This window comes from Pseudorasbora parva, chromosome 9 (genome assembly GCF_024679245.1).
Source record: "Pseudorasbora parva isolate DD20220531a chromosome 9, ASM2467924v1, whole genome shotgun sequence".
Classification (NCBI taxonomy): domain Eukaryota; kingdom Metazoa; phylum Chordata; class Actinopteri; order Cypriniformes; family Gobionidae; genus Pseudorasbora; species Pseudorasbora parva.
Genome location: NC_090180.1, coordinates 29,659,373 through 29,683,658, shown reverse-complemented (window position 1 = coordinate 29,683,658; position 24,286 = coordinate 29,659,373). Strand labels below are relative to the sequence as shown.

The window sequence follows — 24,286 nt, the reverse complement described above, 5'->3', positions numbered from 1 at the left end:
ACCCCAATAATATGGGGGCTGTATGCAGTCAAAAGAACTCCATTGATTCAATGTTTAAAGACCTTTACAGAGGCCAGATGGTCGGATTGATGCAAAAGATTATCGAATCCGTACGTGAACCGGATAATGACTGCTCAAGGTACACGTGTAAAAAATCTCAAACATAAAATGGAAAACATAAGAGACCTGACAAATTCATGGCCTGATATGACTCGTGTGTGTCATAGTACTAAAGAGCCTTTCTGTGTATTCCTCAGAAAAGTTTTCGATGTGATGTGTGATTGTAGCGACGAGCTAGGAGTAACAGAAATACTCTGTATTTGTACATATGTATCAGATGTATGTATGTCACTGGTGTTAAAAAATGAGAAAACTGTCATTGATGAAATAGTTGAAATGATGGTCAACTACATACTAGACCAAAACATGATAGCGTGCAGAGATTTTCTTTTCTGGTTGGACCACCTGTAATGGCATATTTATTGTTTTGCTTTATGGATGCTATGTCATTTTATCATTTTCTTCACTACTTCAATGTATATTTAACAACATATTGATGAAATAAAAGGCTGAATCACTTAACCTGATGTTGTTTTATTGTTGTGTCTGAGCTAGTTAAAAATAGTATTACTACCCAAAATAAAATGTTTAAAATAACCTTGAGGCGCATTCTTTCCCCCTCCAAAAACATAATTATGGTAGTATAAAATAGGATAATATAGATTGTAAATTATTCAAGTGAATAATGTGGTATAATGCATTGTTTTATTAAATCAACCAAATGCTGTATGCGAACAAAGAGATGTCGAGAAAACATAGCGTTCGCTTGGTGTTCAGACAAAGTGGAAAGGGGGAAAAACAAAAGAAAAACAAACATGCACATAATTAAAATTACAGACGAAAAAGAATGGTGATGTTTTAAAAAAATTGTAACCATGGTGAAACACTTTTAACAAAATCAAGCATAAAATTGGTTTGGTCAGTCTACTGCGATGAAAATTTTTACGGTGCATGTGTGCACAAGAACAAAAACAGTAGCGCCGTTAAAGTCAAGATAACTATTGTGTGATTTGAGGTTTACTAACCTGGGATCAGTCTGGTGTTTGAAAGAGTTAGAATGATCATTTGTGTTTATTTAGCCTATTCATTACCATAAAGTTTTGCATGGCTACATCTGTTTGACAGTATTTATGAATACTATGAAAACAAACTGAGTTTGTCCTAATGACGATGAAGTGTTTTATTAATGGACAACGATCTAATCACGTCGCTCATTTACTGTTTTTACAGATACCCGACTACCAAGGACGTGTACCAGTATCATAATAAGATATCCTGCCTGAAAGCTTTGTAAATGACTAATATTTAAGTTGAACAAATATTTAAAATTGTAAAAAAAAAAAAAAAAAACATAAATTAAGAGATGGTGATGAAGGACAAAAACCGTTTCCTAAATGTAGAACAAATTATTGAGACAAACATGAAGACACATTGTTTCATGGATTCAAATGAAAAGGCAGATGCCTAAAAGACTGGCACGGGGGAAAATAAAACGGCCTGAATCAACCAACTACTCACTTAAAATAACTACTAAAATTGTTTATTTTTTATCAGAAATGCATTTAGAGACGCATTATCAAATGCAACATGTTGTAACAGTGTAATAGATGGACATGATTTAAGTGCAATAAGTGTAAATGTCAGAAAAAACATCAAGACTTGCTTTTCATGTTGACGCATTATGAGGCTTGCGATCATCATATTTCTGTTTGACTGTGCTCAAAGAGTCTTCATCTAAAAACTGTACAAAGAAACAACATATAAAACTGTCATCTACTGGCAGGGAAAAAATCTACTTTACAAACTTTTACAATAGATCAGAAGAAAGGATTTCTGTATTATGATTTCATTATAGCTAAATGTTATCCGTGGTAAATATTTGTTGTAAATTGTACACGCGTACTAATTGTTGCATAAAGATTATGCTTGAATGTATCTATAACCTAAAACAAGGAGCAGGTTATGTTGATGTGGTACAATCCCACTAACAAATCGGACAGATCTTGTTTACTACAACCAATGTGTAGTACGTCAGGCTCAGTTGTTAATGATAGTTGACAACATGTCTTAATCTTTAATGTCAGTTGGGCTGTTGAAAGAAACGATTCGTTAAATGTTGGTTTGTCAAAAGAAGAGTTTGGTCACACATTTGAAATCATCTAAATTTGTTGACTATCCAGTGGAGTAGTAAAAATCATTATTTACAAATCCAAAATTGGCACATTTTCACAGTTGCTTGTGAATGTTTTTTCCTAAATTGATTATAAAATGCTACTTTCGTAAATGTACTTCTTGATTTTTTTGCCTAGATAATAGGCTAAGTATAAGGCTAATGTTCAAAATTTATTTATAACCTGTACGAGAGGAGTGTAACTTGGTTTAACAAGAGCAAACTTTAATGAATGTAACAGGCGTATATGGTTCAGCTGCAGAACAATCAATCAATCACCTTCATTTATTTCGCTTTTACAATCACGATTGTGTCAAAGCAGCTCCACAGTGTCAAACAGGACAATTTTGCAACAAAATCTGATTCGGCTGTACAGTCGTTGTGGAGTAAACAGTGATGTTATCAGCTTATTTTAATTTATTATATAGCGTCAATGTTGGCAGATCAGTATTATAGTTTATAGAATTAAATAAGACCCTAATTCATAAATTTTGTTTGTATATTTAGTTGAATAACTTGGATCATAATTTTAGTGTCCCCAAGTGTGTTTGTAAGTCTAGAACAGCAAGACTTACTTTTCATGTTGATGGTTCATGTGATTCCTCATCGCAGATGAGACCGAAACTGTAGTGACACTAAAAGAAATATTACTTTAGTCAAACACTCTCAAATAGAAAGACTGTCATGTCATTTCTTAAGTTTCATTTATTCCTATAATGTTGATGGTTCTCAAACAAAAGTCCAACAAACAAAATGGTCATCTGAAATTTGACTAAATACGATCAATCTGGAGTAGTAAAAATTACAAACATTGGGTATTATATTTTAGTAAATCCTCTAAAATTACACGATACTTACAAAAATAGTCAAAATGTAGAAAAAACAGCACTTGTTTGGTAAGCACAAAGTTTTGTGTTCTTGGTGAGAAAAATTCACCACGACTAGGCTTCATGAGTTCTACAAACAATGTGTTTTCCCTGTGGTTGTGGAACATTGGAGGTAAATCGTTTGAAATGTAGGTTTTTCAAAATAAATCAAATAAGTTTGGTCTTACATTTAATAAAGAAGCTTAAAATGATTTGCACAGACTTGCACTGACAACAACCAGATAGGACTCTTTACCTAAAAACATATACAGATGGATGAATAAAGTGTAAACAGTAATCTTGATCATACGACTAAGAATAGGCAATGGGAGGAAAATGCATATAACAATAAAGTGAACACTTTTTCTTATCCAATGTCACTGCTTTCTTCCTTGAATTTACGCAGAGTTGTGTGCCCACATAATTCCTACAAAGAACATGTTTGGATTGTATCTGTATAGGGAAGAAGCAATGCCAATGAGCTTTAATCGATATCTATTTAATTGAGACGATAATAATAAAGGAAAACTAAGTAAAAAGACATTGGTGATAAACAGCTGAAACAACTGATAACTTAGCTGGATTGGGATGCATAAGGCAATTATAGTAAAGACTATTAAAACGGCAAGTGTGATACTAGCGTGCAAATGTATAACTCATGTTGAAACATATTCACAAGTGAAAAATAAATATTATTTTCTTTGTTTGATAAGAAGCTTCATCTGAATCCTTGTACTGCATGATTGTAACATGCCTGATATGATAGTTAAAAAATACCTAGGCCTATTCCAACACCACAGAGAAAATATTTTTTCTTAACAGATCTTATTCTTGATTTTCTAAAATGTCGAAAGAGAAAATAATCTGGTTTAGTTGTATTTTTAAAACATCGCTTTTTCTTAAAATCATTGAGTCAAACGTATTTGGTAGCATGATAGTCATAATGTATTAACTGCAGGTTTATCAGGCTGATAAAAGTAGCATGAACCTATGACATTTATAAAAGTACCGAATAACTGTGTCAGAAGCCACCAGCTAAATATTTGGTTTTAAGGTCAAATAAGTATTCCCAGGAGACCCATTGACCCCAGAAGTCACGATTTCTGAAGACCTCACATTTTTGAATCATTCTGGTTGAAAACAAAAAACAACAACAAAACAAACCTTGTAGGGTCTTTAACACCCTGCAAAAGCACTAGAGTCAAATATTTACTCAAGACGGACTTTACTCAAGTTTCCATTGACCAAAGAGAAACATCTGGTCTTCAAATCACCACATCACCTACAGCCTGAAGCTGCCATTAATGACTGTGTGTCGTTCAAATTCCTTCATAATAGGAATCTATTTAAAACAAATGACATATTTCTACTTTATTTTTATCTTTAAACAACAGATTTGTGACAAACATGTTTCATTGCACGGGTTCATCCATTGTTAATGGTTATTAATCAAGACATACTTGAATATTTGTAAAAATAAGATCTAAGATTTACAATTTTAAACGAGCTGAAGTTTTAGAACAGACAATTTTAGTAAGAATATACTTTAGGTGGAATTTAAGGAAATCATTCCTACAATGTGGCATCAGATGTTACACAGTTGTCTTATAGGAAGGTTAAGAAGATTACTTTAGAAGACTTTATTCAAACTTTTAAGATTTGATTTAGATGTAATTTAAACTTTGAAGATTATACTTTGAAAAAAAAAAATGAGTATGAACAAAATAATGGCTCTGGAAAGGCATTGGCAGACTAACTTAACATGATGCTCAGAGTCTCAGCTGTAACCCCTCCCGTCCAGAGAGGGTCTGAAGCATTCATTTCATACTGGAGTACCCTGGAGGATCTCAGGGGGTTTCAACTTAAACTATTTGCTTTTTATCTTCTTCAACTCTTTGAAAATGTAAGGTATTTTTATTTTTATATTTAGCTAAAACTAGAACTATAAAGTGTTCAAATAATTGTAGTAACATATTTGTTATTATTCATTGTGTATTTAATTTTATTTATAAACAATTCATTTAAAATAGAGATAAGTTCCTTTTTTAGAACCAATTACCGTGTGCGTGTGTGTGCGTGTGTGTGTGGTTCAGGTATTCCCCTAATAAAATTTGACCCATGTACAAAACAGCTTATAAATTACATGAAATGATTTATTATTACATTTTTGAAAATGTCAAAAATGCCCTGTGTTTAGATGTCTGCCTGGGATGCACAGTTACAGTAAAAAAGTCATCATGTCCATGGAAAGCCTCCATAAAACATGTAGGAAACCAAACATGTGGAAGTGCCCCAGAGTTTGCTCCAATTTCACCAGCGTTTTACGAGAGAGAATGATTTTCAACATTTCAACTAAACAGTATTTTTCTTTGTAATATATTCATTCAATATACATGTATGTAAAAGTATCACTTTTGTACACAAAATATATATAGAATCAATATTTGTAATGTTTATAAATATTCACAATGTTTCAGTGAATTTTAGTGATGGGTTTATCATTGTTATTGAGTGTGATGATTTTCCTAGACTAAAGCAATGTTGTTGTCAAAGATATTTGATCTAAAACCATATATAAAGATGTATTTAAAATCTTGCTTGAAGGTTTTGTATAAATGTAAAAGTAAAAAATGGAACAAACGGTGTAATTGATAGACTTTAGGTTTAAGCTTTATAAACCCATTTATAAAGGGGTGTATTTCTTTATACAGATGTCTGTATGCATAATGAATGTAATCATCTAAATGATTACAACTGTTAGATTAAAAATATGAATTTATTTAAAACGTTTCATTTTAAAAGAACATATTTAAACTGTTATGAAAATATGCTGAATTTTAAAGTTAAAGCCTTACATAGACTGTGGCCATATAATGCTTTGACTGAAACAAGCATTTCTGGCAAAAGTCTTAGACTTTGTCTTGTCCATAGAATGCTACCTCCCCCGTCTGCTGTGGCTGTGACACCTCCCTCAACACGTCTTGGTGTCTTGGTCAGTGAGAGGGAGAGAATGATTTTTCAACTTTAAAACCTGTATTTTCTTTGTAATACAATCATTTAATGTACATGAATGTAAAAGTACCACTTTTGTCCGCTCTCTGAATTTTTTTTATATATTCATACAGCTACACTAATATTTGATTCACAATGTTTCATTACATTTTAGTAAAATAATGTTTGTTTTTGTCTTGTAAAACATCTAATGTATATACATGAATGTAAAAGGACCAGTTTTTGTCTGCTCTCTGAAAAAATGAAATTTGTTTTCTATTTTCAGTATATTTTAGTAAAATAAATGGTATTATAAATAATATATATTTTGTTTCCAGTACATTTAAAATAGAAATGCATTTCCCTTTATAAAACCAATTTCGTGTGTGTGTGTGTGTATGTGTGTGTGTGTGTGTGTGTGTGTGTGTGTGTGTGTGTGTCAGAAAGAGAGAGAGAGAGAGGAAAAGCCTGTCGTCCTATGATTATACAATCGTATTGTCACTTGCCATGGAATGCAAAAGCACCTCACGTGGTCTGGACCTCCCTGAAATCAAAGCTCAAATTGCAGAGTCAAAGTTCAAAACCATCAGTCTTTCATTTGATCACTACCGAAAACAATCACAGGTCAGAAGTCATCACCGGAATTTCAAACATTTAACCTCAAAGGTCATATTGACCCCCAGAGTATACATAAGGTCAAAGGTGACGACAACGTGGGTGGTCGGTGGGGGAGGGGAACAACCTGGGTGGTCTGTGGGGGGAGGGGGACGAAGGGGGCGTGGTAGGTCAAAGGTCACCATCAATCATTTTGACACTTGCTATAGTATATGAACTACTGACTTTATCCGCCAAGTTATTGACGTGAACTCGACGCATGTGCGAGAATATGACGCAGATCCACCGTTTGAATACATGACCCGGAAGAGGAGGAGTGCCGCTATCGCGTGATTTCCATGTGAGTTCACGTCCGAGACCTACACGGAAGACAATAACTTGGCGGATAAAGTCATAATTTTGATTTTTTTTCCTGCACAAAAACAATTCTCGTCGTTTCGTAGGATTATTGTACAGCCACTGTAGTGAGATGGACTTTGTAACGACGTCTTTAGTGCGTTTTATGGGTCCTGTGAGTGGGTCAGTGGAAATATACTGAATGCCAATGGAGGCCTTTCTGAAGCCTTTCAAAGCCATCAGCTTTCAACAAAAATATCTTCATTTGTGTTCCAAAGATGAACGAAGGTGTTACGGGTGTCCAACGACATGAGGGTGAGTAATTAATGAAATAATTTAAATTTTTGGGTGAACTAACTCTTTAACCTTTCCCCCGCCATTGACGAAGTTACCGTGTCTTTTATGAGAAAACGATTCTATGCCATTGATGTGATTTTATGGCTTTCCTTGTTATCACTGTTATAAGGTTGGGGGCACTATTAGGGATATCCTAAACGAGTACAATATCTCCAGATCAAATCATAGGAAAAAAAGCAGCAGAAACGAGTGATCTCATATGTAAGCAGATGCATATAAAAAATTATGTGATCAATCATCAATATTAAACAGCATATAAATCAAAACAGCCTAATGTTACTAAATGAAATGTCGACCCAGGACAAGCTACAGGACTGTGTGAAGCTTTGGGGGTGTTGATGAGCTTGATCGACTCCATCTGTGTTTTGATCATTCTGAATCTGATCCAGATGTAGTCTTTCTCAGCTTTTTGCTCAAAATGTTTCTTTTTTTTAAATGAAACTTGCCCACATTCAAGTGTTGATTTAAAAAAGGAATGCATCAAGCTAGAATTTAAACATTAACATTTTTTTAAGCTGTTCTTTCTTTTGATATATTGCATGCTCAGATAAAATATTCTGAGGGCCATGACTATTTTTGTGAAAATGACCAAAACACTGCTGGAATAGTTAACATTTGCCCCATTTGTGATTATAACAAACTCAAGACCAGAGGTGTCAAAAGTACTCTCATTCATTACTCAAGTGGAAGTATAGATACTAGGGTTTAAAAATACTTCTGTACAAGTTGAAGTATCAACTCATGCTTTTTACTTAAGTAAAAGTGTAAAAGTACTGGTTTCAAAACTACTTAAAGTATAAAAGTAAAAGTAATTAAAGGAAAAAAATGCCATTAAAGACAAAAGCTTAGGCCACACCACAGGGGCCTATAGTGCACTACCCCTCCTCCTCAAAAAACATTTTTCTAAAGGCTATAATGACTATAATGTTATATTAATATGTTAATGTTGAAAAATTTGGGATGCACTAGGCTACCTGTTTCAGCCGCATATATACCCATTGAAAATGAATGAGTAGCCTAGGCTAAAGCAAGCCAACACGCAAACAGCCATAGTGAAACTAAAAATAGGGTCTTAGATGCGTCTCAAATCAGCTCCCTAGTTTGGTAATCAGAGCACTGATCAGGACACAAGTCAATGGGCTGATCCCTGATCAGTACCCTGACTACTGAACTAGGGAGCTGATTGAGACGCACCCATATTCATCTTCAATAAAATGAATGAGACTAAATGATCTTTCCAGTGCTTAGCAGGCTTTTTCTTATATTGCAGTCTCATCCAACCACAATCAAATTCACACTATCCGGATGACACGATTTATCTGCATAGTTTTTTTTAAACGAACTGAAATGAAAGAGGAGTAACAAGGCTATTTTTAAAAAGTAAGGAGTAGAAAGTACAGATAATTGCGTGAAAATGTAAGGAGTAGAAGTAAAAAGTAGTCTGAAAAAGAATTACTCCAGTAAAGTATAGATACCCCTACTTAAGTAAGGTAACAAAGTATTTGTACTTTGTTACTTGACACCTCTGCTCACGACCAGTATTTAACCAGAAAGTGTTTTTTTTCTGTTACTTCAGATGCCAGAAGTGAGGAACAAATCTGCCACTGTGTGTGTCGAGGGGAACGGCCCAGTGAGGCAGAAATCCCGCGTGACACGCCTCAAGAGATCATAGAACTCATGAAGAAATGCTGGAATAAGGAGTCTCATAACCGTCCCACATTTAAAGGTAGAAACATATTAAGTATTAAATTTAATGTTTTGTCACACTTGCCAATGTGAGTGAATTGAGAATATTTACCAACCAAAAATCTTTACCACCGGTGATAAAAAAATAAAAAAAAGATAAATAAATACATATATATATATAATGTGATACATATTTCACAGTATTTATATCAATTTAACCCGTTCATTTACACTCTTAAAATATTCATAAAGATTCTTTATTGGCATCGATGGTTCCATGAACCTTTAACATCCATGAAACCTTTCCATTGCGTAAAAGTTTCTCTATAGTAGAAAAGGGCTATTTAGATTATTCAAATTTTATTTACACTAAGAAAATAATGGTTATTTTGAAAACAGTACAATGGGGAGCCAACAATGGTTCTTCTGTTGCATCACTGTAAAAAAAAAAAAAAAAAGTACATTTTTAAAACCTTTTTATGCCCTTTTTCTAAGTCTTGATTTTTTTTTGGGGGGGGGGGGGGGGGGCTCTACTAGAATAGGTTCCCTTTCTATTCTAAGCGACAGTTTTCATTTATATTATTGTATTTTTGGCTTATAATTTTTAGTGACATGTCGTATTTGATTTAGCCTATTTTTCTCTGTGAAATTGATAGTTGATGTTGATAGTATCATGACAAAAATAACAAATAAAATTAATGTATAGACAAAATTTTATATTTGTTATCCCAGTCACTTTTTTTTCAAATCTGGAAATGAGATCTAAATTTAGTGGGATCCGAATGAAAATCATTCTAAGCGGTAAGTGGGTGAGCACAGAGTGAATTGTAACAATTGCTGAATAGAACCTAGTGGGTGCGGGATGTAAAAAAAACAGTCCCACACAGACCTCTACTGTAGAGTCAATTTATGCTATGCCCACTATGTTGTGCATATTCACAGCCTTTTGAAGCAGGCGTTCCCTCTGCATGGCATTGTGGGTATTGGTTCTTTATAGCATCCATACCAGATGGAGTGTCAAAGTTCCACCTCAAAAGGGAATTTCTTTGGTTGCATATGCAACCCTGTTCCCTGAGAACCCGGTTCCCTCTTTTGTCACCCTCAGACAATGTTAATGACCTGTACCTTTTATACTTACGGGTGCTCCACATGTGACATTATAGACTGCGTCTTCCAATGATTATTGGTTTTTATTTCACAACGGTGGCGTTCCCCATAGCGTGACTACCAGATGCAGTTTCTTGTTCCCCTTCTCAGGAAACTGGGTTGCATATGCAATCCAAGACATTTTCATGCTTGAATGTTCAAATACACATTATTATTGACAAATTTGATTTTATTGCAACCCCTCTTTTTCCAGTCTGTCAGTAACGCTCTGTTTAGTTCCTGTCTCTATGAAGCCCCTCCTTACGAAAAGCACAGTCTGATCTGATTGGTCAGCTGGATCAGTGTGTTGTGATTGGTCAAGCATTTCCAGCGTGTTCGGGAAATGTCCGCCCCTTGCCGAAAAGTTTCAACACTACTAACGCATTCAACCAGGCCCCGCCCCTTTATTTTGGGCCTTGGGCAGGAATTATTTAAAGGATATATGAATATTGTGACGTGTTCATTCCCGGAAGAAAACTTGAGACTAAAATGGAGGCGTTTCTGGGCGTTCAGAAACAGTGACACTGATATAGCGAAAAAGTCCTTCTGGAGGGACTTTGCAGACCTTTTTAATGCTTAAACAGGAACATTATACACTAAAGATAGCTGAAGATGTAAAAAAAACAATACAGTAAGTCTTCATTAACGGGGGGACTAGCAAATGCTGATACATGGGGTTAATTGCGATTCATTAATTAGCTTAGCATATAATACATTTTGAATTGGTTGACAATTTTGGTAGTGTCAAAAAGAAAAGCTTATTATGTACAGTAACTCTTGTGCGCCTTTTTCCTTTTTGTTTAACTGTCCTGGATTTTTCAAAAAGGCAAAAAAAGATATCTTAAAGAAGTATATGCTGCACTGATGTTGAAGGATCATTCCTTGGTATGGATGCTTATATAGTTCTCATTATAATTATTGTTCATAGTGTAAAGGGCCTAAATTCTATTTTATTTGCTTGCAAAAGCCACTTTTTATTTGGCACCTGTTGACTGTTAATTTTGGGCCTGGATCACATTGGAGTAATTTTGTATCCAGAATCTATGTAAGCTACTGAACTGATTATAAATGTGTTTGTTTATTTGTTTGTTTGTTTCCTTTTCTTTCTTTTTTTACAGATAGCTATAATAGATTTTTACCTTTTTACCAAGAGAAGCTGGAACCAAATGTAAAAGTGGATTTGGAACAACTTATGGTGAGGTTTTTTGTTGTTGTTGGTTTGTTTTCTCTCAGCTTGTGTCGGGTGGATCTCTCATTGTTGGGATGTCCAAAAGTTGACTGATTTATTCTTTTACCCAATCGCTCATCACAGACTATTTGATTTATTGCTATTATAAAATGAAATGTTTGTATAAATTGTAATTAATATCAATTATTGTATTAATCAATTATTGTAACTGATTAGGTCTTAAACATGTTACTAGGAATGCTGAGATTATTACATAATTGCCTGAGGACAGAAATGCACAAAAATGTACATAATAAATACATACTTAAATATATATTTTTAATATTTTAAGCTATTTTATACTAAATAAAGGTATCTATGTATATGTATTTATACTTACCATATAATAAAACATTGTAATAGTATACTATTTATTCTAACCTCTGCAATTAAATATTTGTTTTATGATTGTTAAAGGAAATCTACGGTGGTGGAAAAAATATGGGGTAGGAGGAAAAAATACATTTCAGTGCTTTTGCATTTTCTCTCAAAACATTTGCGTTCCCCTGCATGGGAAACTGCGTTTGTTTACTAAACTCAACACAAATGCATTAACATATAATTTCCCTCCCATCTTATTTATTTTTTCATCACCATGTCCTTTTAGAGGCTTTTTAGAAATCAAACCTTTTATTGCTTTAAGAAATTTATATAATTTCTTAAAGTGTGTGTATTAAACTGTAACTGACATGAACAATACAAAGCAGTTAATTACCTGCTAAAATCTCATAATCATCACAGTTCTACATGTTGCTTGTATTATGTTTTTTTAACTAAAGTAAAGCATTTAAAATTTAAGATTTAAAAATCTTATATATTTTGTATTTGTGTCATAAAGTGCTAGTTCACCCACAAATGAAAAGTCTGTCATTATTTACTCACCCTCTAAACTTTGTATGATGACCAAAATGTAAGCCTTTATTCAAATGAAATCAATTCATATCCATCAGTTTTCAACTCCTTACATTATAAGAATACAAGCAATTATAAGAATTAAGCAACTCACCTTTTCATAGAAGCCATTATTTGACTTAGACATTATTTGTTTGTTTGTTACAAATACAATACTCTCTGATGTAAGACATGTTTATTTATTTATTTTACTTTCATTTTTTTGTACACTGACAAAACTGTTCTATGATATTGTTGTCTGTATGTGTTTGCTTCTCTCTGCATTATAGTAACACAGTCAAATTTTGCTTGCATCCAGTGTAACTTACAATAGAGGAACATAAGCATGATCATTTCTTTCACCAGTTCTTTGCTCTTTTAGAGTTGGATATGACCAAAATATTAATTCATTAAGTAAGTGAGTTAACTGAGTGCCCTTCCAGTGGAGTCACTCTGATTCGCAAACTGATTTATTAGCTACGTTTACATGGGCACATTTTGTTGAGGAATCCCAACATAGTGTTTACATGAACGTTAATTAAAGTGATCGGGTTGATGTGTGTATTTATGTCACAAGCTTCAAAAATCTGACTTGATTTTTTGACATAGGCACACTGCACCGCATTGAGTTTCCCCGCTGTTTGCACATACTAACCATTCTCCTAAATTCTTTTCTTTGTTTTAAAGAGGCTTGATATTTATCTATTTTGGGTCCTAATTTAGGAAGCAATGAGCACTTGAAGTTTTGTCCCGTGGTGCTAATATTTATCAAACAGTAAAAAAAGGGCCCTTTCTAGGGCTGTAACGATACACCAAACCCACGATTCGGTTCGTATCACGTTTTTTGACCCACGGTACGATACAAACCTCGATATGGGGGGGACAAAACAGTTTTATTCTGTACAGTATTCTGTAGCCTATTTTGCCGTCAATACCATATATCTGTATGGTCAATAGGCTACTGCCGACTTTTTCTTTGCGGTACCAATAGGCAATATATATTTAACATGAAGTATAGGGCCTCCTGTACATCAATACCAACAGAAGCGCCGTGTCAGACACGCTTCTGGTGTGCAAAGAAAGAGAAAACGCCACGCAGCCGCCCCGCGGATGACACGCAACAGAAACGCCACGCTCACACCACTTTGCCAGCCGGTTGGGGAAGCTTCTTGAAACATTTACGGCAAATTGTGTGGGTCTTGTCAACTACACGATTGCCATCTTTGTTCTCCACCGGGTAGCTGAAATGTTGCCATACTGCTGACTTAAAAGTTGGACCTGGACAGGAAGGATAATTCTGGGAGTTGGAAGGGGTGTGTCGCGATTCTGCCTTCTTAGATCGCGATACAGGTTCGTGGACCTGCGTATTGCGATTTCGATTTCATATCGCATATCGTTACAGCCCTAGCCCTTTCCGAGCCCAAAACCAGCTGAATGACAGTCCAAAGCGAGGAATGATATTCCTGCTCCACTTCACAGACGATAAGTGGAAGGAGAATTTGTTGCTGGCTTCTTTCAATGGAAAGTCGCTAAAGCCTACTCGAAAAATCGCTAAATGTTAGATGGCGTCATACGTGTGTGCAGCAATAAAAGAAAAAAACAAGACCTTGAGCTCAATCAGCAGCACTGGCGAGTCTTAGAAACAAAAAGGTTTGTCTTAAGATGTCACTAGATTTGTTACTAGGCGCTCTATTGGAAAAAAAGTCGCTAAAGGGGTCTGAAAAGTGGCTTAGTTGACAATACTTGACAGTCATGTATGACACTTTATTTAACAACAACTGCTTGTTCTGTTTGTAATACGTTGTTACACCATTTCCACATCATTGCACATGCGCAGCACTTTCCCGTTTTGGTTCTCAGTCTGATCAAGCGTGTCCTCTCGATCATATTAGAAAAGGTTTAAACTACCCCTTACAATGCAAATATTATTAATTAAATTTGGCAAATTAATTCTAGTTGTCGGGACATTTTCATTTCTAACTGTGCTAATTGTCCGATTATAATCGGATTGTTAGGGTCCATGCAAACACGGGTATTTGAAAAGAACAGACTCAGTATGGTTCAATCATAAATTAGTTGTTACTATATTTTTGGCATTTGCAATGTTAAATAATGTTTTGTGTTAGACAGGATGCCTGAAACAGGACAGTTGTGCTAGTATTATTTCATGACATTGCCTTTTTTTGCACAGAAATTGTATGAGGGCCCTGAGGATCTTGTAGAAAAGATGAAATCCCTCACAACAGACTCACTCACTCCTGAAGGTAAGCAAATATATTAATAAAATGACATTCATGTTGTTGATTTGTTTTACTTACACTGGTAATCAGCAACCATTTGACATGAAGTGCCATTTTTTCTTGTTTATCATTGTGACATCTATGTGCACTGAATGATAGAGGTTTGTGATTTTATTTGTTGAGTAGTTTAATGCTACATCCACAAATCCCTTCCCGTGGCCTCATGGAATTGTAAATTGTCCACATACTGTTTTTAGCGTACTTTATAGTATGGAAGTAGGCATTTGTGGACACTGTGTATGTTTCCCTTTAAAGGGGTACTTCAGTGCTGGAAAGATAAATCAATATTTAAACTGGGTCATTAATGTAGTAGAAATTATTTTTGAACTTCTAGACTGAGAAAAGACTATTTTTGTCTCATGGGGATGAAAGACTACAATTCCCAGAATGCTTCGCTGCCCTGTGAGGCCATTCCCAAAGCCACCTACTGGATTACAGTGACTGAGTTAGAGAACAGACACTATAATTAAAATACTGAACATGTCTGTTCAATATAATGATCGAGTCGCCGCGTGAGTCTCACAGCACTAACTCAGATTAGGAGGCAGATTACATTTAACATTAAATTAAAGGTCCCGTTCTTTGCGTGTTTTCGAAGCTTTGATTAAGTTTACAGTGTGCAATATAGCATGAGTTCATGTTTCGCGTGTAAAAAAACACAGTATGTTTCACACACTTTACTTATCTGTACACCGCTATCTTCTCTGTCCTAAAAACGGCCTGATGATTTCCTTGTTCTATGAAGTCCGTCCTTCAGAAATAAGTAACGAGTTCTGATTGGGCCAGCGCTTCCTGTGTTGTGATTGGACAGCAGCCAGTGGTGGAATGTAACGAAGTACAAATACTTCGTTACTTTACTTAAGTACATTTTTCACGTATATGTACTTTACTTAAGTAGAATAAATAGTGCATACTTTTTACTTTTACTTCGTTACATTTTGCAGCAATTATTATACTTTCTACTCCACTACATTTCTACAACGTTTCGTTACATTTTCTGATCAGTTTCAGGGCTCGAGATTAAGGCTTGCCCGGATAATAATATATGATGTACGTTATAGGCTAATGAATTGACGGTTGCGCTGTTGAGGCTCGCGCAGCCCTTGAGGAGAAATGGAAACAAATCAGCCCAGCTCACACAAAGAAACTCAGTAATATACTATATTAAAAATTCAAAATGTTTAGTTTTTATATTTTATAACAGTTAAAAAAACGCGACCAACGAGTGTAGTTTTCCTGAATACCATCACGACAGAAAATGTGACACTGATTTCATTTGACAGTTCCACAAACAATTAATTAACATCAAGTCACTTAAATTTGATTGATTGCTTTATTGCTTTTGTTCTATTTCAGCAGCGAAAATATTTCCAAGATCAGATTTCCACATCCGAACCATAACGTATTGTTGCGTTACTGAATCAAAGATTCAATGCCCTATTTATAAACGACTGCCTCATTTATGAACGAATCAGCCGTTTGAACGAATCGACTCAATGACTCTCTCATAAGGATTCACCTGCCGCCATCTACTGGTGGTTTAGTTAACTTTTTTTAGTTAAAACAATCTCAGCATTATTTAGTGCAGTTGTAATTTTTCAGTGTTAATTATTTAATTTGATTGGTAACAACCCTATTGTATCTTATTCTAATTTAATTTATTAATTAAATTTAAGAATATAAAGGGAAAGCTGAAGCAAAGCCTATATTTAATAAGATTAGGAGAAAATGTCCTTTATAAAAGGTAAAAATATTATAAATATGAAGATTTAAATACATTAAAGCTGATGAGAATGTTGCTTCAGAAAAATGACATATAACTTTGCAGATAACCAGAATTGTAAGTCAGAATGTAAACTAGGCAACAGATGGTAAGAACAATTACATTAACCCAAAACTAACTAAATTAAAATGCCACCGCTCATACTGTTTTCTTCTTTTTAATTATTAGAACTAGACATTAAGAGAATACATTTTTATGCAAGTACTTTTAATACTTAAAGTACATTTAAAATCAGGTACTTTTTACTTTTTACTTAAGTAGGGTTGTCGTTGTAGTACTTCTACTTTTACTAAAGTAAATATATTTCTGGTTACTTGTACTTTTACTTAAGTACTGAGATTCAGTACTTCCTCCACCACTGACAGCAGCTTAGCGCACTTTGCCCAGGAGGGTCCCGCCTCTTATCATAACGGGGAGATGCAAGCGCTGAATTCGCGCTCTTCTCCACGTGGGAGAGCGACGAGACCACGCCCCCTATTTTGCGTGTTCTTGTGGGCGGAGGGTTAGTCAACAAACGGTTCTAGTGACGTCATTCCTGAAGGAAGTGCAGGGGTGTAGTCCAAACCGGCCGTTCGCTGTAGGCTTTGAAAGGGAACTTCTGTTAAATAAAATATCTTGCTTGGCATTGAACTTTGAAATTTATAATTTTACAGGTATTATTTATGCTCCAACAGCAACATTACACACTAACTAAAGTTTGAAAGATGGAATCACGAAGAACAGGACCTTTAATAAATCAATTCCTTTAGCTCACACGATTTAGATTGTTTTCCCTCCCATGTGGCACAGATCAGATATGACCTACGAACCTAAAAGCAGGAAAAAAGAACATTCTGATATTCTCATTTGTGGAAATAAATCTGATATGAATTGTATATTTGCATTTGTGTCCATGTAAGCGGACAGATCAGATATTCCCAAATGCGAGTCCGAATTACACCAACCACGATCACATTTCAATGATCAGTCAAGGTCAGAGGCTCAGCCTAATGATTTGCTGACAATTAAAGATGATGTGGATGGTGTACAAAAGCTTGAATGATCATTTTGTTTGTGTCCTTTGCAAATCATGCCGTTTTTCCTTCATTTCCACCCTAAGCTTTTCTGGGTCAGTACATCTACTTTGGGTTGTTTCGCCAAGTGAATAATGTAAGTGAAAATATTGGCTAAAAGTCACTTTTAAAAGATGATGTAAGCTGGTCATAAAAAATAAATAAAATTCAGATATGGTCAACAAATCGGAATTGGGCATCATCAAGCCCGTTTTTCATGAAGAATCTTAATGCAAAGAGTAGTTCCTAGTGACAAAGTTCTAAGAAAATTCTTAGACATGTCAGCGTTTATTTTTAAAATTAACACAAAAATCCTAGTAAAGAAAAAAGTAATTCAGAAAGCATCTTAAAAGGTCAAATTTGTTAGGAGCACGGAAAAGGACTTTTAAGAGGCTTAAAGGGTTAGTTCACCCAAAAATTGTATTGATGTCTTTAATGACTCACCCTAATGACGTTCCCCTAAGACCTCCGTTCATCTTCAGAACACAGTTTAAGATGCTTTATATTTAGTCCGAGAGCGTATCCAAGTGTATGCACACTATATTGTCCACGTCCAGAAAGGGAATAAAAACATCATCAAAGTAGTCCATCATGTTGGACCTCAGTTAGTTAATTAGAATCTCTTGAAGAATCAAAAATACATTTTGGTCCAAAAATAACAAAAACTACAACTTCATTCAGCATTGTCTTCTCTTCTTTGTTTGTGTTCAATCCTCAAATAAAGATTCAAATGGTTATGAATCAGTGAATCGATCAATGATTTGGATCGTCAGTGTCACGCGATTTCAACAGTTTGGCACGCGATCTGAATCATGAATCAATACACTGATTTATGGAACAATGTTTATAATTCTAAGCCAAGCCTTATAGGAAATCAACAGCATGGTAAATAATTAAATTATATATATATATATATATATATATATATATATATATATAATATATATATATAATTGTGTGTGTGTGTGTGTGTGTCTGTGTGTGTGTTTGTGTGTGTGAGAATAGTAAAATAGGACAATTTGCTCTTGTAATTTCAAAGTGAAGGCTTAGAATAGATCCTATACTTAATAACGCTTCTTTCATTAAATGCTGAGTGGCTAGTAACTTTAGAAAACCAGTAGCCACAGCAGCTGGTGGGGGAAAAAGTGAATGCCAAGCCCTGAATGCAATGATTCTTGTGTCCGCAGACCCTTCGCCATCTTCTAGAGACTCTCCAGGGCCCTTGAGGAGCTCAGATATCGGGCCGGTGGAGGCCAGCATTGAAGACCTCAGGTCATCTGAAGAGTCTTTTCTAGAGATTGACGCAGCACCTCCCAGCTCTCCCCACCTGGAGCTGAAACTGGCACAAGAGTACAACTATCACAAATATGGTCATCCTATAGTCGATCAGCCAGACATGGCCTCATACAGCGTCTATAATCCGCTCCCACAGCAACCATCCAGTAGCAAGTGGGCCGGAGATGTTTCTTCTCAGATGTCCTCTGTGAAACCCACCACTTACCCAATACCACCGGACAATCTCTATCCGAAACCTGCTGCAAGTTCATTTGACGGTTTTCAAAGGCAAGGATTGGCAAGTCAGCTATCAGTCCCGCATTCAGAGTACGACAGAACTCATCATCCTCATCATCTACCGTATGACCGTTTCAAGTCCTGCCCAGATGGATCTACAGCAGAGTCTCTGAGGCTGGATTCAAACCCTGGCCTGCGTTTTAACTCACCTGTCATATGTCCTCCATCTGACTCGGGTACAACTAACAATTAACAGCTCATACAAGCAAATATACATTTTTGTGATGTGCAAATCCAAGGTAGTGTTATTTTAGTATCATTGATGTAATATTATTTGGTAACACTTAATCACAGTTAATGTCCTTGTTACACATTACATATACACATACATGTAACGAATCCTAGACCAAATGTAATCCTAACCCTATAGTAAGTCCTGTAGTTAATTAATATTACTTAGTACTTACACTTTAACTACATAACATATTACTACATTATTACACTGTAAAAAGGACACCTTAAAGTTTAACATTTTATTAATCTTTTGCAAATACTTAGAATTGGATTTTATTTTGTGTTTTCACTTTAATTTTAGTTCATGTTTTAGTCATATTAAATAAAATGCATTTTCTTTTCATCTAACATCCACATGATGCCTAATAAAGTAGTGTTTATAAGCAGGCGTAACCGCTGTATTTATGCTTTTGCGTAAGCGTCACCTACTGTCAGAGAGTAAATTAGCATTTTCGTTCAACACGTCTGCCATTTTTGGTCTAGACCAGTTTTATATAGCATACTGAAATATTAATTAGGCTGAAATCTTTACCTTTCACCTTCCTTACTGGAACCGTAATGTTGAACTTTTCTCCTGCTTTGTTTGCTTTTCCTTTAGCATGGCCTGTCAACATCTCGAATGCCAGTGCAATTCAAATCGGGAGTTGGAACACAATGAATTTGCGATTGTCTGATAGCAGCCTCTTCAGCTCATCGTCCTCTGGATCTGCCAACAGAGCCAGATATAATGAGCTGCTTTTGAAGCACGGTAAGACATTCTCACTCTGCTTCATACCTGTGTAAATTTTGTGGTTGGGAGAGTTACTTTTAAAATGTATTCCACTGCAGATTACATAAATCTGTAACACATTTCATTAGATTACTTGAGTAACAATCTAAATACTGTGAAATACTTCTCCAAAACTGGTATATTTTTTGTAAGAATTTTCTAGTGTTGCTTCTTTAGTAGGTTTATCTTTTTATGTTTTTTGGTCAAATGTATTTACTATTAGTTTTGTGCAAACATCTGAATTGTCATAAGCTGCGTTTTTACCGAAATCACCCAGCAACGTTTTTTCCTTTACGGTTTAATGTACCCTGAAGATTTGTCCGGTGACGTAGGGCCACATGCAACTTTCTAGTTTGCGCTGGATTTCGTCCTCTACATATAAGCTTAATAAAGCCTGAACCTCACTGTCGATGCATTGGTCATTTTTTTTAAACTCCATTGTTGATTTGAATAGCAAACAACTCTTACTGCACACACCGCAACAGACTTTTAAAATGGTGCTTGAAATAAAATGCTGTGTGGAGTCAACCAATAAAAATGCTGCTATTCAGCACCCAAGTCCAACCCGCAAAAGTTCCTGAACTTTGTAAAAGTACTACCTCGCAAGCAGGGACTTTCTGAGTGGGGAATTTTTACCCGGAAATTAATTTAGACCCTGGTCCCTGCAGCCAAAAGACACAGAGTACCATCCCAAAGACATGGAGTAGGTTCCTGCGGTGCAAACGCAGCTATTGTCAGTGTTGAGGGAGTCCTGTATAACTAGTTAAGTTGCATCAGGTCCACCAACTCGGATGCAGGAATATATGGACTCTAAGCACAGCTCTTCAGAATAGGGTAATACAACAAATAAGCAGGGAAAATAACTATTACCATTTATTGTAAAATATCAAAGTCCTCTCAAGAACGACTTGTTTTGAGATTTGTGCAAAGACTGCTCATGCACAATCACAGACTTAGAATGATTTGCTTCAGTAATCTGAGCACTAATGTGTATGATGATTGAAATCGTGAAAAGCGTAAACAATTACTAAATAAACGTATACATTTGTTTGTGCCGACATCTGAGGGACACCCGTAGCATGTTAGCCAGATATCTAAAATGGGTCCAATAGAGCTAAATGCGATTTAAAATCGGTGTTGAATTGGCCCGGTAACTTTTTTTAAATTAATTTTCACAATATTTGGTTGTGAGGATGTGATGTGGCTTAGTCCAATCATCAAATCGCAAAAGTTGTGATGTAATTATATAAATATATATATAGTCAGATGCGCTGCATGTTTCAGAGTAAAGCACAGCACTGTTCATTCTCAGTTTCGATTCGCAGTAAATGCTTCTCTGCAGTTGCTGTGTGTTTGAGCTTAATTTACTTTTGGAAACAAAGCACGTGCCAGCCATCTTCCGAAATTCATCATGTCAACAAAGAGAAGCGTTAAGGTCTCCCTTCAGTTTTCCACCAAAGTAAAAGCTCAATGGTTTAACGTTTGAAAGCAAAGAAATTAGTATAACCCTATTAGTGTTGTCATGTTGCTGTTGTTCTGTAAAATAGAATAGAAATAAGCAGTAATATAATACTAATTAATTATATTCTTGTAATAAATTATAATAATAAAATCAGTAATATGATTTAACAATTTAATTAATATTTTTATTAAAACATTGTATTATAATATGATCATTATTATTATTATCAAAAACTTTTAAATTTGCAGTACAACAATGTATTGCTGAAATAGTATAGTATTTTGCAGTATTTCTTTATTAATAAAAAAAAATGCAGGTTTGTCTTTTTTGTCTAATTTACATGCCTAAATCCTATTGCTTTATATGACTTTTCTTACAATTTTAATAAATTATTTAATTTAAGGGCAACACTTTAGTTTAGGGTCCAATTCTCACTATTAACAAGTTGCTTATTAGCATGCTTATTACTAGGATATTGGCTGTTTATAAGTACTTATTAATGCCTTATTCTGCATGACTATATTCTACAACTCTAATCCTACTCAATACCTAAACTCAACCTTACTAATTATTAATAAGCAATAATTAGGAGTTTATTGAGGGAAAGGTATTAGTTAGTTTTTTGTAAGAGCTGGACCCTAAACTAAAGTTGTGACCCATTAAAGTTTTATGAATTCAATTAACTAGACATTCTTATTGATCATTTCAATTGAATTACACCAAAAACACAATCTAGAATTTTTTTTAAAGACAACCACAGATTTAGGGAAACCAATAAAAGAGATTTTTAAATTTTCAATTTCCACATTTGATAAATGTTTCCATTTGTCCGTGATGTGATGAACAGAGGACCTCCCCGTCACTGAAGATCACCTGGACCTTGTTCGTCAGAACGTTGGTGGCAAATGGAAGCAAGTGGCTCGTAAACTGGGGCTGACCGACATAGACGTCGACACCATTGAGCACGACTATGACCGCGATGGCTTGGCCGAGAAGGTGCACCAGACTCTAGAGCGCTGGAAGATGAAGGAGGGTCTGCTGGGCATCACCGTGGGTAACCTGTGCCGTGCGCTGGAGGGCTGCATCAAATCTAGCGTCCTCCTGGAGCTGCTGGAGAAGCCTCAAGGCGCTGCTGCTGTCCCCTGAAACACCGCCATATGAGAGTCATAATTATGTTCTTCAATGGGGTGTCTGTACAACCCTCCCAACCTTCATCAAAAGGTGAACCAATACAAAGCCGTGCAATATTTTAGCTATATTAGCATCCATCACTGTTGCACAGTGTATTATTTTTTTACTGGATTGGATGCGTTGGATGCTACAGCATAATGGATGATTACAATTTTTTTTATAATACTGTAAACACATATCACGTCTTTCTGCCATTTCATTCGAGTTCATAATGGACTCCTACTGACTGTTTATGGCAACTGATATTTTCCTGAACTTGATCAGTTGTCTCAGCCTTATTTTCAAGGATCATATGTTATGATTGTATGATGATTTGTCTATTAGGGGTTTGTTTCTAATTAAATGCTGGTATACAGACGGGTGACAAATGAAATGAAAAACCAGGATAGAAGTAGTAATACAGTGAGTCAGCAAGTTTCTCCAGAAGACCTTTAGAGGAAACGCCTTTCTTTCTTCATGTGGTGTTTTGGTGGAGGTGGTTGCACTGTGTCCATTCGACCGGAGATCTGGGGCCTGATGTTGCATACGTACAAAATGGGCATTGAAATATGCATACACAATTTTCTACACACATATAGAGCTCTATAAAAAATAAACTGTGCGCACTCTAGACCATTTTGACGCACGTTAATCTTATGTGAATGAATTAATGGAGTAAATAAATTTATTTTTAACTTGGGCTAGAATGGCAAGCCGGTGTAAAAGTTTACGTTGATGATGCAAATTAGTCGATTTGCGTGGAATACGTTGATTTGTTGTGCTGTTTAGGTTGCCCAATGATGCCGATGGTGGGGTGGGGGATTATTGTTAGTTCCAGCCCTATTTTTAACTATTTTCCATTTGATACACATTTATATTAAATATGCCACTCTCATTAATGTAGTGAGATAAGTAAATAAGTCCCCCTGAGGTTTTTTGGCTTTTAATATGTTAAATGTTAGTCTTACTGTTATCTATAATCTAGTGTTCTCCAAAATGATAATGATATAAGCATTCAAAACATCAGCTTTTCTGTCCAATCAAATATTCTCTACAATCTGAAGCCCCGCCCCATAGATTATAAACAGACGCTGAATCTGAGGTTGAAATTAGTCACTTTTTCACACAAATACTATTTTCTACATGCTGAATGAAACATAGTGCACTATATAGGGGATATTGAATGATCAAACAGTGTAAATAAGCTTTCCATTGGTGTGAAATGAAGTCTGGTTTCACGTTAGTGTCATTAAACTGATGCAGCTCCAGTCCAGAGACATGATAGCACAGAGAGGATAATGTGATCTAGTCGGTCTAGAGACATGATAGCACAGAGAGGATAATGTGATCTAGTCGGTCTAGAGACATGATAGCACAGAGAGGATAATGTGATCTAGTCGGTCTAGAGACATGATAGCACAGAGAGGATAATGTGATCTAGTCGGTCTAGAGACATGATAGCACAGAGAGGATAATGTGATCTAGTCGGTCTAGAGACATGATAGCACAGAGAGGATAATGTGATCTAGTCGGTCTAGAGACATGATATCACAGAGAGGATAATGTGATCTAGTCGGTCTAGAGACATGATATCACAG

The 24,286-nt window shown here is 35.4% G+C and overlaps 1 protein-coding gene across 1 annotated transcript in view; it reads left to right on the top strand.

The window, feature by feature from the left end:
• Nucleotides 1–24,259, top strand: part of ripk1l (receptor (TNFRSF)-interacting serine-threonine kinase 1, like) — a 50,155-nt gene extending 25,896 nt beyond the window's left edge. The window contains exons 5-10 of the mRNA XM_067452191.1: nt 8,972–9,121; nt 11,346–11,422; nt 14,538–14,610; nt 18,669–19,229; nt 19,886–20,035; nt 22,366–24,259. Of these exons, the coding sequence (XP_067308292.1) occupies nt 8,972–9,121; nt 11,346–11,422; nt 14,538–14,610; nt 18,669–19,229; nt 19,886–20,035; nt 22,366–22,664 (1,310 nt within the window). The 3' untranslated portion in view covers nt 22,665–24,259. The remainder of the gene's footprint in view (nt 1–8,971; nt 9,122–11,345; nt 11,423–14,537; nt 14,611–18,668; nt 19,230–19,885; nt 20,036–22,365) is intronic.
• Nucleotides 24,260–24,286: the final 27 nt, after the last annotated feature.